The 20,259-nt window shown below is 37.4% G+C and overlaps 1 protein-coding gene across 1 annotated transcript; it reads left to right on the top strand.

Annotated features, from left to right (window-relative positions):
* Nucleotides 1-133: 133 nt before the first annotated feature.
* elk3 (ETS transcription factor ELK3) lies at nt 134-20,027 on the top strand. The gene is made up of 5 exons (XM_051108608.1): nt 134-482; nt 9,979-10,187; nt 10,444-11,214; nt 14,817-14,939; nt 17,576-20,027. Exons 2-5 carry the CDS (start codon nt 9,981-9,983, stop codon nt 17,681-17,683), a joined length of 1,209 nt encoding a protein of 402 aa, XP_050964565.1. The 5' UTR covers nt 134-482; nt 9,979-9,980; the 3' UTR covers nt 17,684-20,027.
* Nucleotides 20,028-20,259: the final 232 nt, after the last annotated feature.

The raw sequence follows: 20,259 nt of genomic DNA, 5'->3' as shown, positions 1-20,259 counted from the left end.
ATAAGACACACACACACACACACATATATACACATAAAAAATAATGTGTGTAGAGGAAGGAACACGGGCTCCTCCCGGCGGGTCCCGGGCAGGAAGAGGGTGACGTCAGTGTACTCCGCTCGCAGTAGATTCAGGTTACAGTATACTGCGTATGCGCGCGTGTGTGCTCGTGTTCTTGAATGTCGGATGGTGGCTGGAGGAGGAAAAGCGTGTTTACACAGACGGGCCGAGCGCCTGGGGAATAGCGCACGGCGAGAGGAAGTGAGCCGGCTAGCTGTCTGCCTGCACCAACTTCCTGCTCAGAGAGAGAGAGAGAGAGAGAGAGAGAGAGAGAGAAAGAGAGAGAGAAAACAGTCGGGATCCCATTACAGTCCGACTGAGAGCTGCCGAGACGGCCGACAGCATGGAAAAACAGCGCATTATACGGAATTCTTTTTAATAAAGTGAAAAAGGACCCCAAAAAGCCTGACCATTACGCACAGGTATGTGAACAATCCATCCGTACTATCCGAACGTTCTATGCGTGTGCTTTAAATGTTATTTACTTCATAACAACATTAGAGGGAAGAAACCTTCCAAAGTACACGTCTGAAACTTGATATCCCCAAAAAAGAATGAACCTATCTAAACGAAGGAGCTGTTTGAAATGTTCAGACGCGATGTTTGAGACTTAAATGTATGTAATTACAAAGTAATTCACGTGTAAAAACGAACAGATCTCTTTTAGCACTAACAGACACACTAGACACTTCAAGTGTCCACAGTTCCCGTTACTTACGCGCAATTTACGCACCATTTACGCACGGCTGAGGAAAGTTCGAATACCTGTTGAGCTCACGATACTGAGATGTATGTTTCAAAGATTTTGTTGCTTGTACATTTGAAAACAGGGCTGCTAGAAAAGACTGAAATTTGCCTCCTGGCGCTTTAAACCCACTAGTAGAGTTTCTGGTTTGTCTGGAAACAGCAGCAGACTAATTGCCATGCGCTTCCGGATTGAAACTGGCAGCAGACAGCATCTTGAAAATGAGTCATTGGGGCAAACAAAGAAACTTCAGTTCAGCCCTAGAGCTGATGTTACCCCTGAATCTGGATATGTTGGGGGTTATTTATTATGATTGGAGGAGATCGATGTTTGTGAGCCCAACTTAATGTAAGTCGTACATGTATGGACTTGAGGTAGCAGATGATGCTAGAGTTTCCTCAGATCTAACCCAAGATGTCCCTGAATTCACCAAAGGTTTAAAAGCACAGCAATCAGGTGTGGTTTGTCAAGTTCATGTTCAGCTATGACAACCAGAAAGCATCTATACTTTTGATCTTCATTTAAAACTATTGTTTTATCATATAAAAATAGATGTTTTGCCACTTTGAATTAGACTAATGCCACTTTGGATGCCGTTTCCTTCTGTTCTGGGGTTTTGGACACAGTCAGTCACACTGTGTGTGACTTCCTGTATGGTTAGATGGGTTGGATAGATTTGCAATTATGCAGGTTTTGGCATTATTTCAAACTGAAGACATTTAAAAAGTTTAGTGGTAAAACAAATAAACAATCAGCAGTGATTAGTTGGATTATTAAATCATTTAAGTATTTCCTAGCCTTAATATTACAGTATTTTCTCTGAAAAGAGGAACCATCACTTTGATCAAACAGCCAATTAGATTCGAGAGAAAGTAAAATGCAGTCAAACCTCGTTTAATGTAATCAAGGAATGTTTTCTAAACACTTTTTGACATATATCAGTATTTTAGTATTTTCTTGGACTTAATATTACTGTGATTGCCCTGAAATGATTTTAAAGAGGAACCATAATTTTGATCAAACAGCCAATTAAATTAGTGCAAGAAGTAAAATGCAGGAAAAAATCAGTTGCGTGTAATCAAGGAATGCTTTCCAAACCATTTTTGTCTATTATATCTGTATTTTGGTTTTTTTTTAGCCTTTATGTTTTTGTATTTTCCCTGAAATTGTCATTTTGATCAAACAGCCAATTAGATTCCAGCAGCTTAATGCAAGAAATAAAATGCAGTAGACATCTAGTTTAATGCAGTCAAGGAACATTTGACTATTACATTAGTATTTCAGTAGTTTTTAGCCATTATATTTCTGTATTTGCCCTGACATTGCTATCTAATAGCCAGTTAGATTAAAAAAGTTTAATGCATGCAGTCCAAAATCTAGTTTAAGGTCTAGTTTAATCTATTTTCTTTTTGATATTAAAAGCAACGTCATTTTAAAGTGTCTGCACTCTTTCTGAAGCCACTATATGGACACAGACAACGCAGCCAGACGTTCTTGCATCTGTCTGTGTAATTTCAAGAGCTGCAGCTCTCTCTGGAGAAATGTGGTCGTGGAGAGAAGTCCTTCACGGCTCTCTTTTCTCCCTCTCTTCAGCAGGAGCTCCCTGAATTTTCCACTGCAGTCTGTGAGCGCAGGAAGAGCGCACATTTAGTCATGGCGAAGTAATGTCTGCGCACACCAACTAATCTCATTACGAGTTTCCGCTGGCGCTACAGTGGAGAGGTTTGTGAGTGCGACGGCAAGTTTGGTGTTTAAAAGCTGTCTAGGGGCCATTCAAAACACTGGGGTTGAGGATTTGGGTCCCTGCGTGTCTGTTGCATGAGTCTTGAAGGGTGTGAGCGTGTCGTTTTACGCTGGAGAGAGCCTGGAGTGCATCTTCTCACCTGAAAGATCCTCCTCTTTCTCCTTTCATACACACACACACACACTGGCAATGTGTGAAACATCAAAAAACAGCCTATCAGGGAGTATACTGTATGTTGCCTGTGAAGCCACTGACAGAGCTGTTGTTTCTGTGTCTACAGGCATGTTCCTCCTCTCTACTTCCTGTATGGTTAGATGGGTTGGATAGATTTGATGGTATGCAGGTTTTCTTGGTGTTTTCCAATGGCATTTTTCAAAAAAATAAAAGTTCCAATTCCCTTTAAAAGGTCATGGAACTTCACTGCTATAAAAAGTAAATGATGTGTGATGTTGGGAAAAAATGATTGCTTGATGCATCTATTTTTAGTACATTTTAACTGTTTAAAACTAAGTAAAATCTACTTCGCACCTCAACAACTTGCAACTGTAGCTGTATTTAAAATAATAAAACTAGATAACATTTAAATTAATAATGAAAATACATTGACACTAAAAACTAACTACAACTACCTAATTTTTTGGCACACGAAATGCAATTATGGTGGTATAAAGTGAACTCAAACCGAAAAACAAGTTACTGAACTTGAATATAATAGCAAAATGCAAAAAGCAGTGCAAAAATATGACCAGCATTATCATTTTAGGTAAATTTGATTAAATTTGATACTTTCTAAAAACCTATTGCAAAGTTTTCTACTTTGAAATTAATACAAGACACCATTATAAATACATCAAAGAAGCAAGTAGGTATTTAAGTAGATTTTAAAGTTCAGATAATTTACCAAAATTATTTTTTAAATGTATTTTCTACAACGTGAAGTCAGAAATCGCAAGTTTTCCTGTGGCAAATAAGCATTTAAAGTTTTCTTATTGAAAACACACTGGACTTTTTCACATTTTCTGCACTATTTGGGAAAAAACATGGTTAAACAGAACTGAAAAGTACTTCTCTTATTGTTAAAATATGTATCAAACAAACATGATTGGCATGGGAATGATGCAAAACAGAAACCATGTGGACCTGCTGATGCCTAATCATAAAAACTATGCACGATTCATTTATTTCATCCCAAATTTCATGCAGTGTGTTAAAACAGCTTTAAACCCAATGACCATGAAGCTGATGTATGCCAGACAGCGGCAGAAGAACAGCGCCAATGCAGCACTGTTCAAGTGTGTCTTTTTGTTTAGCGCACACTGTCTATTATTTATTTGTCCGTCTTAGAAAACCTGGCTATGAATTCAGACTTGGCTTCTGCACTGTTTATGTCATTGCTCATATTGCAAGATAAAAAAGAGACTTTGCATGTGCAGTTTTTTTTTTTTTTTTCATTTTTTCCCCCTTGCGATAATCTAACAATGACTTTTACAGCCACTTTCCGTGCAGAAACCTCTCCAAACGGGTGAAATCAGCTCCCTCTGTTTATTCCCTTTGATTAGGGCAGTAAATCTGGGAATCAATGAGTCCATTGATCATGATGTCACTTTCAGCATGTCTGTCTTTAGACATCCATATGGGCGAGAGGTTTGTGCCAAGCACAAAACGAGAAGAGGAAACCTCCCATTTGTGCCTTGTGTCCGTGTGGTCCCCGCATTCCCGTGTTTGCTCCCCGCAGCAGGAATTCCTACCTTTCAGTTCAGGATCGGCATTCCCAGGAAGACGCCCTTCAAAGGAGAATTGGAGGAAGTCCTGATATAGACAGTTTTACGGTCGTTTAACGCAGATGCTCCGCTCAGAGGATGCTGGAGCAGGAAATGTTTTATTTCGCTTCTTTAGGGGTTTGGAAAAAAATAACTGGGTATGTGGTGGACAGTGAGCTTTCATGTTCTGCCCAAGAGTTAAGAATGAGATCTGACTGTAAATTACTATATGAGAGTATGTATAATGAGATCTGTGTCACATATGTGGAACAGTAATGAATGAGCGTGTGAGAAAGTGCACAATACTTCCTGATAAATATCTGTAGCCTGTATTGGCAGGATTTTCTGAGCACTTCCTCCTTTGTCACCACAGGTTTGGCCGAATCTTGTTGTTTGTGTCTCTTCACACACCCACTGGCTGATATTCCAAACAAAAGCATCTGAAAAGACAAAAATGAAAGTCATGCACACCAAATTATAAAGCAGAATCTCAGTATGAAATCAAAACTGAATTTACTTTCTTGATACAGGTTTCAGGTTTTCAGGAATTACCCACTGAATGTTATTCCAAAGTGACAAAAATAAGCGTAATCTTTCATCAAAATGCAATAGAACTTCCCTTTCCTTTTTTTTTTAAAATATTTACTGATTTTCCAACCATTTTTTTACAATTCAGTTGATTTCTGATGGATAAAGTAAGCGTTTTTTGCACAATTGTCACATTACTAAATTAAAAGGTTATAAATTTGTAGTTTTCTATCTTTTTTTAATAATATTTATTCATTTTCCAGTGATTTTTAACAATCCAGTTGATAAAACCAAGTGTTTTATTCAAAAATGTCACACTCTACATTAAAATGTAAAAAAAAAACTTTACTTTTCCTATTTTCCTAAAATATTTACTTATTTAAAAAAAAAAAAAAAAAAAAAAAAAACTTGATGTGTTAGAAGTTTTATGCATATCAAATTTAGTTATAAATTTGCATGCTTTTTTTTTCCAAAAATGTCACACTGTACATTAAAATGTAAACTTATTTTCTTTAAATATTTACAAATTTTCCAACCATTTTTCATAGTCCAGATAAAACCAATGGATAAAACCAAGTGTTTTAATAACAAATGTCACATTACTACATCAAAATGTAATAAACTTTCACTTTACTAATTTTCATAGAATATTTACTCATTTTCCAACCATTTTGTACAATTAAATTGCCTCCTGAAGGATAAAAATCAAGTGTTTAATTTAGAAATGTGCCACATCATCACATTAAAATGAAAAAAACAAAACAAATCAAACTACATTTTACTAATAAAACTTTACTTTTCTTATTTTCTTAATATATTTACTCCTTTTCCAACCATTTTCCACAATCCTGCCGATTCCCAATGATGCTATTTGGAAATATGTCACATTACAGAAGTGGGTCGCAAATCCCATTTCATGCTGACTTCAAGCGTTTTAGGTTTGTGGACTTTGTGGTCGTTTGCTCCTTTAGGCTAATTATTTAATCAATCCCTCGAAGACTTCCAGAGCCGGCAGTTTGAAGAGCGAAAAAAACTAGGGTGAAAGTTTGTCAAAATTATGACAAAGACTTTCCCAAAATAAGGCAGCCTGCAACCAGGGAGTTCCTCTTGGCCAATAAAACATGCTTCGTGTCAGAGCTATCCACACTAGTGAGTCAGCCAGCCTCGTTTCTCCATCTACCACTCCGTCTCGTTCGTTCCCTCCATCCGTCTCGGGAGAGCGTTGGCTCAGACAGCAGGAAGGCTGCAGTAAACGCCAGCCCGCCCTGTTTGACTGACTTACAGTTACCAAAGGGCATGATGTAACGCTAGTTTAAACCGAGGAGTGTGTTCAAACACACACACACACATTTGACAGCTTTGAATTCGAGTCAAACTGGTTTCCTCATGTCTATTAAACGCCTGTCAGACCTCAACCTGAGGTCCTTTACTGTTCCTCCACCCAGGTCTTCCTGCATTCTAACACTCAACACTATTCTCCTCAACTTCAATCAGTCTTGCACTCCAGATATCCACTGAAAATAAGCAGAAACTCTATGCTACAGTATGTTAAGTATATGCATGTGTCTTAAAGGGATAGTTCACCTAAAAGTGAAAGGTCTGTGGTCATGCACCATCATGATGCAGCTTGATTTTCTCTATTGCATGTAGGAGAAATTTGCATGAAAAATGTTCATGCTGCTCTTTTACGTACAATGAAAGCATGCACATATTGAAATGTGCACTATTAGGTGATCTTAGATCTTGGATTACTTTTATGATCATTATATGATCGTTTCAATTTCTTTCTTTCAAGTTTGACAGCACCTGGTCATCATGTTGCATCAGTATGTCACATCTCCTGGTCAAAGCGTACAGGTTTTTTAATGGATATATAATTTTATATATTTTCTAAAAATTAACCAGGGATGAAGAGGAAGAGCTTACGAGAGTACACTACGGGTGAGCGTGTGGCTAAAGAGCATGACGACAGCGGTCACAGGAAGCAGCCCAAGCAAGATTTAAACTTCCTGTACTGTACTGGCTTTTAACATTGAAACTCTGCGCTTTCCTGTTGGAGTCAATCCCAGACCACATGCATGAAAGAACTCAGTCTTGTTAACTAGAAAATCCTTATCTTACACCCAGTGGATCAATATTGACTGACTTTGTTGTTTAAAACAAACAAACAAAAAAAAAAACATTAATTTGCTTTTTTAACTATCAATGGACAGACATGTAGTGCAGGACAGTTTAACATCATTCATGTTGTCCGAAATGTAAATGTTACAACGAAAGGCTCTGCATATGTCTAAGGTTTCTTGAAGGAATGTGAGTAGATATCATTGTGCACATCCTGTTTCGTGAGATTGCGGCTTCCTGTCTGTGTCCAACCACACCGTCAGAGTATAAAAAGGACTTTTAGCCATTTTTCTGCTCTGAAACTCATTCACGAAAACTGGATGATCTATCTGTGCTTATCTTCAACATGGGCGGCCATAGATGTGTGTGTCTGTGCATGTTGGACTAATTTTGTCAGTACTAAAGCTTGATAATAACAGTTTGGGTGATGTTCAAGGATTTAGCAGCAGATAATTTAAAGGGAAGTGTGTGACTTCGTGTTTTTTTAGTACTGTTATTCTGGATCAGCTGGCATTTTGATCACATAATACTCCAATATACATTACCGTTCAAAAATGTGTGTTTTTTTTTAATGTTTTAAAAGTCTCTTATGCAAACCACGGCTGCATTTCTTTAATCAAAAACACAGTAAAAACAGTAATATTGTGAAATATTATTACAAATTCGGATAACCGTTTTCTGTTTTAAAATATTTTAAAACATAATTTATTTTTGTGATGCAAAGCTGAATTTTCAGCACCATTACTCCAGTCTTCAGTGTCACATGATTCTTCAGAAATCATTCTAAAATGCTGATTTCTTATTATTATCAGTGTTGAAAACAGTGGTGCTGCTTTATAAGTCTTTACTGTCAGTTTTGATCAATTTAATGCATCCTTGTTGAATTAAAGCATTCATTTCTTTAAAAAATAAATCGTACTGACCACAAATGTTTGAACGGTATTGGCGTTTTGAACTGAATTTTCATTTTTTAACGACCTGCACCTTTAAGAATTCCCTTTCTGCTCGTTGTAGGTTTTAACTCTAGACTATTTGAATTGTTTTGTGCCCCCCTAACCCACTTATCTCTACCTAATCACTGTAATCTATGTTCTTAAACAGGGTCTTGTGGATAAACTCCATGTTTACCCTGTTAGTAATCTCTGTTCACAAGTGGGTGTATTTGCTTGCCTTTGAGCGGACACCTCCGTCCCAGAGAGGTCAGCGGCACGGTCGATGCTGCAACATGTTGCTTGTTTGCAATCCGTTCCCGTGTCAGTTCTTCTGGCTGATAGCTCTTTGTTGTTTACGAGCCTGTGCGTTAATGTACAACAGAACAGGAAATGCTTGCAGAGTTTGTGGGAGGGCACCCAGGAATGACGTTTTTTGTTCATGCGAGAGATGAAGAGTGCAGAGGGAAAAGGGGAAATTAAAGAGCGAAGATGAATTCAGGAGCACGAGCGTTCTTTAATGTGGCTGCGTTTGTACGGCTGATGCTCTGGCCTCTCCCTCTTCACCACTTCCTGTTCAAAACCTGCATGGATATGAAGGTTTTTACGAACTGAGTCACTCTGGAAGGATGTCTGATTATCAGATCAATTGAAATAAGGCACCGGTCCACGCTTATCCACAGACACGTACTAAATTTGGCTTTGTGGTAGCATCTTTCAGATCTTTAAACCTTGTTATGGTCATTAAAAGTGTCCTCAAGCCACCTTTTCTTGGCCAATGAACATGCAACACACACAGATGGAGTGTAAATTTGGCTAATTTAAATTAGATTGAAAGTCTTATGAAATTACGCCACACTCTCACTTCGGTCACAATTATACAGAAATGTTAACTCAGTTCAAGAAACAACAGCTCTGTTACAAAACAGCAACACTCTTAAAATTAAAGGTTCTTTATTGGCATCTATGAAACCTTACCTTAAAAGTTCTTTAAAGAATCTTTTTTTTTTAGTATGAAGAACATTTAATAATCAAAAGTACCCTGCGCATTGGAAAGGTTCCATTGATGTTAAAGGTTCTTCACAGAACCATTGATGCCAATGAAGAACCTTAATTTTTAAGTGTGAACAATGGGGTCTTGAACAAATGACTCTCTAACTGACTCCTTGTAATGAATCAATCAAAAAGACTCACAAACAGTCTCAAACTCATAGTTTGAATTGATCTAATGACTTAATGATTTAACTAGGTTCTGGAAAAGAAAATCACCCTGATTATGATTTTTAAGTTGGCTTGAGAAAGCTAGCTTATTGAAATGTTATTTAAACTATTTATTGTTTTTCTTTAGAGACTAAATTTTTCAGCTAACTCCTCCTAGAGCTTTAACTCTACAAGCACCAAACTCAGCTCAGTTTTTTTTTATTTTTAGTGTCCTTTCTAACTGATAGGTCTTGTGGTTTTCATTAAATTGAAGATTAAAAATCATAAAAATCCCATAGACTGATGGAATGTTTATGGGAGCCAAGACTATTCGAACTCCAACTGTCAAAAATCAAATTTAAATTTTCAAGAAGATTAAAAATCATAAAAATCCCATAGATTTACACTGACGGAATGTTCAGGAAAGCCATTACTATTGAAACTCCAACTGTCAAAATTCAAATTTAAACTCCCAGAAGATTAAAAGTCATAAAAATCCCATAGACACACATTTATGGAATGTTCAGGGTAGCTGTGACTCTTCAAACTCCAATCGTCAAAAATCAAATTTAACTCCTAGAAGATTAAAAAAAAAAAAAAAAAAATTACGAAAATATAGACTTACATTAACGGAATGTTGAAATGAGCCAAGACTATTCAAACTCCAACTGTCAAAATTTAAATTTAAACTCCCAGAAGAACATTACAAATCCTGTAAACTGTCAAAATTCCAATTTAAACACCCAAACTCCCAAAAGTTAGCAGTTAGTAACTTTTACAACTTTTTAAACTTTCTAGTCTGGCTTTCTCAAGCCAACATCAAAGTTTGTCTTGACAAACTTTTTAGTTAAAATGTAAACAGTTTATAAATTTACCTCTCTCGTCTGACAGATATGGAGAGTGCTATCACGCTGTGGCAGTTTCTGCTGCAGCTACTGCTGGACCAGAGCCATAAGCACCTGATTTGCTGGACGTCCAACGACGGCGAGTTCAAGCTGCTTAAATCGGAAGAAGTCGCCAAACTCTGGGGCCTGCGCAAGAACAAGACCAACATGAACTACGACAAACTCAGCCGAGCACTACGCTACTACTATGACAAGGTTACAAACGCTCATATTTGATAATCATTCTCATTAAAAAACTAACAATTTTATGAGGTGGCGATTTTGTATTAATTCGTACAATGTGATTTGTATGGAAAAGTATCCACCCCTACAACCAGCCGTCTATGGGGCATCAGCAGATCGTACTAAATCGTGTAACCAAGATTGTACAAATTCATACGCCACCAATTCAGTTAAAAGAGTTACAAATTGCCATTTGACCATATTGTAATAACCCTCTTTTTTCTTGCAGAACATCATAAAGAAGGTGATTGGCCAGAAGTTTGTATACAAGTTCGTCTCGTTCCCTGATATTCTGAAGATGGATCCCCAAGCGGTGGAGCTCGGCCGGGACGGTGGTCATGTCACAGGTGGCGTCATGTTGCAGGATGTGGAGTCAGATTGCGGCGAGGGGGAGGAGTCTCCAAAGCTGTCGCTATCATCGCTGAGAAGCCCCGCCTGCAGAAACGAGTATCTCCACTCTGGTCTGTACTCATCTTTCACAGTCAGTTCCCTCCAAAGCCCGCCTCCACTGCTGCGTCCAATCAAAGTTGAGAAGCAGCGAGGGGGTGAACGAGGGGAGGAGGGACAAACGGTGATTCGCTTCGTCACTAATCGATCAGAGAAGGTCGTTCCCCTGGCTTCCTCGCCACCACCTGCATCTGCGGAGATCTTCTTCGCTTCAAAAACCTCCCCTTGCTCATCCCGTAGCCCCTCCCCTTCTCAAAGCCCTGTCTACACGCTGCGGCCAGAGCGCAGCCCAGAGGCTCGCATAGACGAATCAGAGCAGAGCGCTCAGCCTCTAAATTTATCATCGGGGCACAGGGAGCGAGCCCAGAATCAGGCCACGCCCCCCGAGAGGAGAACCGGTAGCAACGGACTGCCTCCCAAAGCTCGGAAACCCAAAGGGCTGGAAATCTCCGCCCCTTCCATACTGCTTTCAGGAAGTGACTTGGGCTCCATCGCCCTCAACAGCCCAGCACTGCCCTCAGGGTCACTTACACCAGCCTTTTTCACTGCACAGGTACTAAATTATGTCACATGTACATTAATTTCTGTCATACATACATCTGATCCAAAACCTAAAGAGCTGCCTGTCTAGACAGTATTTTAAGGCATCAGAATGAAGGATTTTTCTAAAAATTTAGGAAGAATTCATGCTGCCTTCTTTGAGCTAATAGCAAATAATCCCAAAATGCATAGCAACAAGCTCAGTCAAAAGGAAAGAAATGTCAAATACATTTCATTCGATACCAAAAATTAGCCACAAGCTAAAATAAATGTCAGAAATACTTACATTTAGCTTAATATCAAACATTATCGATCAATATTGTTCAAATGTAAAGAAAAAAATACATAGTTTAATGCTATGCTCATTAGAATGTAGTTAGCTTAGCAAAATACTAATGTAAAATGTGGCTAAGCATAGCCACAAGCTAAATTAAAAAATAAATATCAAAATATCAAAAATACTTACATTTAACTTAATATTAAACGATTGATCAGTTTTGTTTAAATTTTAAAATTACATTTTAGACAATGCGTTAATGCTATGAATAGAATAGAATATTGTGTAGTTAGGTTAGCAATATGCTAAAGTAAAGTTCTGCTGGATTCAAGTGTGAGAAAGCAAGCTAAGCAGCTATGTTTTTAGCAAATAGCTAATATTAGTCTGATTATGTTGGTGAGGACAAGACTAATTTTAATCACTCATACATTAGGATTGCATTTATATTTATCAAAAGTATTAATAAAAACAGTTTGGTCTCAGTTAAAAAAAAGTTTTTGTGCTTGTCATGTTGGTAGCTTAGCAAGATGCTAATTTTGCCCTATTTAGTTGCTGCCTGCGTAGAGCTTTCGGATCAGGTTTCATTCTGCTGTAGGAAGTTTTCTAGGTTTTGGAACGGAGCTATAAATGAACACAAAACGTCCTCTGCGGCACTGTTTATACGGCCTTCAACAGGTAACAAATAGACAGGACACACACCTATACTGGTAATACAGCTATGAGACATTTAGGTCTTTACTGGGTGTGAAGGGAGAAATGCGTGGCAGGCAGACGGGTTTTAAAAAAGAGGTAGAGTGAAACAGGAAGAGGGAGAAGACAGACAGAATGGCATAAGCGAGAGAAGAGAGACCTGTAAGTAAAGCCATATGTCCGTAATCTCGCACACTACAGCACAGTGACACAGGACAGGGAAAAACAGAGCGAGAACGAGAAATTGATTTCACATGCTGCCCTATAGCCACAACCTGGTGATCCAAAGTCCATGACCCATGGGAAGCTACATGCTTGTGTGGATTTCTCTCCCGCTTTCTCTCTTAAAGAGACAGGTCACCCAAAAATGAAAATTCTGTCATGAATTACTCACCCTCATGTTGCTCCAAACCCGTAGGACCGTTGTTCATTCTTTAAAACACAAATTAATATACTCTTGAAGAAATCCAAAAGCTTTCTGACCCTGCATAGACAGCAATGCAACTACCACATTCAAGGCCCAGAAAGGCAGTAAAGACATTTTTAAAATAGTCCATGTGACATTAGTGGTTCAACTGTAATGTTATGAAGTTACGAGCTACAACTTTTTGTGCTGACGCGATTATCATAGTGAAAGCAGCCAATCACATTACTTTTCTGGTGTTGCATGAACCGGATTGACTAGTGTCTGCACTAGGGTATTTGCATAAGGCGATCTGATTGGCTGATGCCTGCATTGGCGATTGAAAAGTTTTCAACTTGTGCCGCGAGCAACGCCAGTGACGCAACGCAACGGACCCATAATTCAGTTCGGCAATGCTTGTAGTCACTCCATTCAAAGTAAATGAGACACGTTGACACCAATGTCCTGTGTGAACGTACCGTAACGGTTTTGGAACAACATTAATTAATGACAGAATTTAAATTTTTCAGTGAACTATCCCTTTAAATTACCCATTAAGTTTTTTGGCTTTTAGTATTAATATGTTAGCCAAGTTTATCTATAAGCTAGTGTGTTTCAAAACAATTAGAAAATTTACATTTACTTCAGCCAATATGCAACAACGATTTTGTTGACATCAGCCTGCACTTCAGCTTCTGAATTCAAAGAGTCCCGCCTCCTACACTATAAATAGATGCTGAACCTGTGGTTGAAATTGGTCATTTGTTCACAGAATTAGTATTTGCACTATATAGGGGATAGGAAACGATTCAGACGGTGTAAATATGCTTTCCATCGGGGGGAAAGAAGTCAGACGCAGCACGCACAGTTTGCTCCTGTCCAGACATGCGATAGCACAGAGCGGATCATATGAGTCAGCGTAGACAACATGCTAATGTTATACATAGAATGGTATATTTTATAGCGATATAGATGAGATTGTGGATGTCATATGCGGCTTTACTGAGCTCATAAAGCTCTGGTCCAAGCTGTGATATAAACGAAACGCTATTGGCTATTTAAAAAAGGAGGCGGTGCTGCTTGATATGTCCCACCCTGTCTTCCTGTTAAAGTTTAAATTACATCAACACATGGAATAATGCTGCGTGTTTCAAAGCACCTCAGTGGACCTTTTTAACTTAATTTGGAATATTTCATATTTAATTTTTGACAGGAATGAAAACTGTGAGGGATAAAAGGACAGTGTGTTCAATAGATTGTACTGTTATTTAACAATTTAGCGACTCTTCAGCATTGTCTGACCAACAATGCCACTCTCACACTACACATCACATTTTCACGCAGTGAAAAATACATTGCGGAGCAAAGAGGAAACTGACAGCATGCCAACAGACAAGACAAAGCAGGTTACTTCTGATATGAAACAAGGTTTTAGCTTTAAAATGTTGTCATTTTGTAAAAAATTCAAATAAATAAATACCGTTTTGTGGCACTTTAATGTGTTTGACAGATCATTGTATTGCCTTATTAGATCAACCGATACGTGAACCGATCGTGTTCTTTACTTAAAGCATGAAAAAAACATGAATGAACATCAGAGCGTATTTTTATTTAAATCACAAAAATACGTCAATAGACACAGTGTTTCAAGCTTAAGTCCCCCAAAGTTAATCTACTTTCCTGTCTGATTTGTTTGTCGGACAGAATGGCAGATTCGACGTTGGTCAGATCGCCTGTCAATCAAGCTGCTTGCGAAAGGACAGTTGTCCACAATGGACAAATTTAGATCAAAGACATGAGGTTAGCACATGACTGGGGGTGAACTGTTGCTTTAAACATACTGAAACATCTACAACAGACAGTTATTTCATAACGCCAGATTGAGCAAAATACTCCATCTGCTTGTGCAGATAAAACAAGTGTCAACTATGTCCAGGACAGTTGTCCTTCCACTTACAGAATTGCATTAGTGCTTAACGCTCTTGTCCTGTTCAGGTGAAAAAATCAAGGAAGTTTTTTGTTAAAGGGGTTCTCAGACTATTTGTGCATGACAGGCTTCACATGCTATCGCCTGCTAACCGACGCAAAGACGTGTCTGGACATGCGGAGACTCACATTCGTCTTTCCAAAGTTTTAAAAAGGCACTGGGGTTTCATGATCCATGACTTCAGTGACTAATACAAATAACATCTCATGTTCCTGTTCCCCCTTTCACAATACCTCCTCTCTCTCTCTCTCTCTCTAGACTCCCTCTGGTTTGCTGTTGACGCCCAGTCCTCTCCTGTCCTCCATTCATTTCTGGAGCAGCCTGAGTCCCGTAGCCCCTCTCAGCCCCGCCAGGCTACAAGGCCACGGGTCACTCTTTCAGGTACACACAAAATGCACAAAAGAGAGATCTGATTGTGAGGATGCATGCTGTTTTGCTTAGCACTGACACAATGCGTTTTTGAAAGCGACTCAGTTGTCTGTTTTGCGAGCGTGTTTGTGTTTGGTGTCGAGTTTCAGCCTTCATGTGAGCGAGAGGGGAAATCCTGTGGATACTTCCTGTTCTGGCCCAGGGGAGAGTGAGTTTGTAGGGAGGTGTGTGTGTGAGCAAAAAAGACAGAACGCAAACACGCAAACTGTATATTATGCTCATCTTGCATTTTAAGGGGAGGGTCCGGTCTATACTGTAAACATCGCTAGGCAGCAGGAAACCATTAAGGTAACCATGGCAACTGCTTGGCTCCGCCTTTACAGGAATAGTGACAGTTCATGATGTGCACTTTTACTAGCGCACACAGACAGACATACACTCACTCCCCCACTCTCACTTCCTCCCTGGGCGGCCGTAGTGGGAGATTTCTGGTTGGTCACATGATTGTTGTTCCTGCCACTATTGGCTGCAGTGGAAAACTTTTGTGGCACGTCTGGCTTTTTTTTTTTTTTTTTTTTTTTTTTTAACAGTGCAATTCTTTTTTGGATTTTTTTGTTAGTTTCTATACCTGTAAAAAATATACCGGGAAAAAAAGAGATGCTTTCTGAGTCAGTCCGGGAAATGGATTTACTGATGTATGTGTGAGTGTGTGTGTATTAGGGTTTGGAAATAAGCTACAGATGTTTCCTCTCTGCATTGGATATGGGGGAAAAACAGCTTCCTGTTAAAAAAGGGAGGGGGTGATAACTGAAAAAGACTCTGTGTCTGTGTGTATAGTGAGCTCTCACATAACAGGAAGTTCCTCTCCTAGCGCTACCGTGATGGACTACGAGCCTGTTTGTTTAGCGAACCACAAAGACAGAGGTTTTTTTCCCTTCACTGAGGTGTATTACATGCAGGGAGATATTTACAGAAACTGCCCAGGTCATCTTTTAAAAATCAAAAGAAATTACATTTTTTGTACATTTGTGAAGCTCAGTTATACCACTGTATGGTGGTTGTACTAAATTTATGGTATTTTTAGAAAAAATATAAGGTAAATAATTTATTTATTTAAAAAAAAAAAAAAAGTCCACTAAGAGTGATATCCATTATTGTATTATGGAAAATACAATTGTTTAGAGAAAATTGTCCTGAAAATGCAGTTACAAAAATAAAATCTAAAATCGGCAAATAAATTAAATTAAATATCAGAATTTTTTTTTTAATAAAATGAAAATAAATTTAAAAAATGAAGCAAAACAAAACAAAACATTCTTTAACATTTATAAATAATATCTAATAAATAAATAAATAAAATAACACTACTATTACTACTAATAAACTGATAACAGTACTACTACTACTACTATTAATAATAAATATACATATAAGGACACGTCCATTTAATGTCAAAATCAAAACAAAATAAAGCATTAACAATAAAACATTATTAATAGACATTTATACATAATATAATAAATAAAATAACAATACTACTACTACTAATAAAAATAACAATACTACTACTAAGTAGTATTTAAATACAATACTTAGTATTTTATAAAATAAATGTATTTATACATTTACATTTATACATAAAATAAGAATACTACTACTGAGAATAATTTAAATAATATACTTTGTATTTTATAAAATAAAGCAATTCAAAATAAAACACAGTATTAATAAAATGCATACATTAATAAAATAACAATACTACTACTAATAATTAGTATTTAAATAAAATGCTTAGTATTTTATAAAATAAATAAATTAATAAAGCAAAACAAAATTGATCAAACATTATTAATTAACATTTATATGTAATGTAATAAATAAAGAATACTACTACTACTAAGAATAATTAGTATTTAAATAAAATGCTTTGTATTTTCTAAAATAAAGCAAAACAAAATAATACAGTATTAATAAACATTTTTATGGTATATAATAAAATAACAATACTATTAATACTACTAATAAAAATAACACTACTAGTACTACTACTACTACTACTAATAATAATTAGTATTTAAAGAAAATACTTTTTTATAGAAAAAAATTAAGAAAAAACAGGATTGTATAGAATGAAATAAACAAGTAAATAAACAAGTAAATAAAGCAAAATAAAACAAACATTATTAGTAGACATTTATACATAATATAATTAAAAAACAAGACTACTACTACTACTAATAATATTAATAAATATACATAAGGACACATGCCCAGGTGGTATTTCAAAAGGAAAAATAAATAAATAAATAGAGTAAATAAATACTACTACTACGGAAATGCAGGTAATATTTAACATCAAAATCTAAATAAATAAATAAGCACTATTAATAATAACAACAACAATTAATTTGTTGAAACACACAATAGAACATATAAAGAAATATCCAGGTATGATTTAATATTTAAAAAAGTAATAATAATAATAATAAAATGTATCCCATTTAATAATACATTTAACAATAATTAATGATGTTAATTTTTAATATAAAACATTTGCTGTATAATTACTTAACACAGCATATAAAGACATTTTGATTCAGCATGTGTTACATTACCTCAATGTTCTGTTTGCTTTCTGACTCTCACAGTTCCCCACCCTGCTGAACGGGCCGCTCCCAGTACCCCTCCCCAACCTGGACTCCTCTTCATCATCCTCCTCCTCTCTCCTCCTGTCCTCCAGCGCCCAGAAATCCTGATTTCTGGACACTCCACATATCCCCTCCCCGAATTACACCTTTGCTCTTACACTAAGAAGGAATTATGGACCTTCATATGTCATTTTTTGAGCCAGACTGCACTTCACCCCCTTGTGGCCACCCACACCTACAGCACCCTTCAGCTGAAAAGTTTTTGGACCAGCAAACTGTGTGTTTTCTTCTTTAACTCAGGCTGCAATCCAAACAGCTCACCAAAAAATTCCTCCGCAAGCTCTTAAAATAGGGAATCATGATGAGGTAATGCCAAAGAACATGAAGTGTCCTTTTGAGAAGACGGTGAGTCATTGGAAATGGAGCCTTAGAGAATCTGCATCCTGGAGAACGTGTTCAAGACTGCATCTTTTTCAGAGACAAACGTAAAACACGTTCAAAACAGCATTCATGACGTAAGCGTTCCCTACTGTTCTCCATTCCTAAGGTGCTTCAACTGGAAAGATCTGCCGTTTTGTCAACCAGTTCAATGTTTAAACCATATTAAAGGAATCTCATTAGCAATTTAAGTCTCTTTTTTAATTTTTCCGAGGCTGTGAACCGGGTTTCTGTTCGTTTGTTGTTTGTCTGGTATTGTATTGTATAATATTGCGTTGTATGCACTGTGCTTCAAATGTACTACCGGCTGTGCCTTTTTTGTGTAAGAATTGTGTATTTGTATTATTTTCTTGCTTAAATACATTTTTGTAATAGACGAAATTCCATTTCAATATTGGAAAGAAAGCTTTGTAATAGCTTCCGTTTTTTTTTTTCATTAATTAATTGATAAAAAAAAATGTATTCTCGTATTAATTTTATATTTTTTGCTTTCCAAGAGTCAAGAAAATGTGCCTTGTGTTTTTAAAATAAAAACAAGCATTGAATGCGACTAAACGTCGACGCGTCTTACTTCTAAATGGCAAATAAGCCCCATCTTCTAAATGAAAGAGCCAATCATTGATTAGTAAAGTCACCGTGTCATAGGTGTTTTCAAATATGAAATTTTTATTTGCAAGCTTAGTGAACAGTTTTGGAGAATGTAATGTTTCTCCATTCAAAGAGATAGGAGCAGTGTTGCCAAGTCTGCGGTCTTCCCGCAAACGCAGATTTTAATGGGGATCCCCCTCGAAACAATTGGGCAGGTTTTGTTGTGAAAACCTGGCAACCCTGGAAAGGAGCTGCTTTCCAAGAGTCAAGAAAATGTGCCTTGTGTTTTTCAAATAAAAACAAGCATTTAATGCAACGTAACGTCATTGCGTCTTGCATTCGGGATGAAACATAGGAAGACTATGCACCAGGGTTGGCAGGTTTTCACAACAATATCCACCCAATTGCTACTTAAAACTAGCTCAGTTGTGTTTCAAGGGGTATCCGTGTTAAAAACTTGCATTCGGGGGGATAAAATAAATGTTTTTTTTTTTTGTGTGGGTTCCCACAGAAAACGTACACTTTAGAGGCTAAAAGCAGAGCTTGGCCGCTTGGTGGCGCTATAAGAGGGGGAAAAAAAACATGGCTGCCATTGACCGACAAACTTTGAGCACCTGTTAGACAAGGTTATCAGAGGCCGATCGGAAAGAAACTCGGTGGGCCTAAACGACTCATGGCCCTCAAAAGTCTGAGAGAAATTTGAAAGAAATCGGCCACTGGGGTGCAATATTTGCCTCTAGAATCACTGCTGTCAATCAAATCGTTTGTTATATGATTGAGATGATGTAAAAAAAAACCTACTATGCAACGAGTCCTAGGGTTTTCGCCGGATCAGAAGCAAACCGGTGCAGAAAGATTCTCTGGAGATTGAATATCAATACTTATCAAAAAAAAAAAAAAAAAAAGTCAAAAGGGCCACTCTTAGTAAAATGTACAACGAAACTTGGCAGGCCTGTTCGACTCACGGCCCCTAAGAAACCAGCCACTGGGGGGCGATATCGCATTTTCCAAAGGTGTAAACAATTGTACGTCATGTGGTTTATCACACGATATCATACGATAGACCTCCTCTTTCCAAATAACTATGCCTATGGAACTTTGCCTAGGTTTTCCGCTCAATCTGGAAAAAACGTCGCAGTACAATTCTTCTGGACTCTCTAGGCCAATAAAAAAAAAAAAAAAATGTTGAAATTTACCTTTTGGGAAGCTATAACAGGGTCGTTTAGAAAAGGGGCCTGTCCAAATTCACCCCAAGTCCTATAAAGCCGAAAGGAAAACTCAAAACTTAATGAAACCGGCTGAGTACATGCGACTGGTGATTCTAAACCAAATTTTAAGGGGATCGGACCACATCTGTGACAACAGTCATAAATGCTAAAAAAAAATAAATAAAAAAAATTTCTATTTTACTCAAAATTACCTGGATTTGCCAAAAATGCTTTTAAATCAAAGATTTAGATGGTTACACGCTAGCTAAATAATGTGCTTAAATGCCTTAAAGGGGTCATCGGATGCAAAGTTCACTTTTTCATGTTGTTTGAACATTAATGTGTGTTGGCAGTGCATGTACACATCTACTCCTGACATCTGTGCCGCTGAAGATGCAGTGGAATACGTTTGTTTGTGAAGGGAATGCAGCTCCCGATCTACATAAATGC

Source organism: Labeo rohita, chromosome 4, assembly GCF_022985175.1.
Source record: "Labeo rohita strain BAU-BD-2019 chromosome 4, IGBB_LRoh.1.0, whole genome shotgun sequence".
Classification (NCBI taxonomy): domain Eukaryota; kingdom Metazoa; phylum Chordata; class Actinopteri; order Cypriniformes; family Cyprinidae; genus Labeo; species Labeo rohita.
Note: the sequence above shows the minus strand (reverse complement) of the source record. Positions and strands in the feature narration are given on the sequence as shown.

Coding starts and splice junctions, on each gene's coding strand:
- elk3 (XM_051108608.1), top strand. CDS start 9,981: ATGGAGAGTGCTATCACGCTGTGGCAGTTTCTGCTGCAGCTACTGCTG. Junction 11,215..14,816: donor CAGCCTTTTTCACTGCACAG/GTACTAAATTAT, acceptor CTCTCTCTCTAG/ACTCCCTCTGGTTTGCTGTT. Junction 14,940..17,575: donor GCCACGGGTCACTCTTTCAG/GTACACACAAAA, acceptor TGACTCTCACAG/TTCCCCACCCTGCTGAACGG.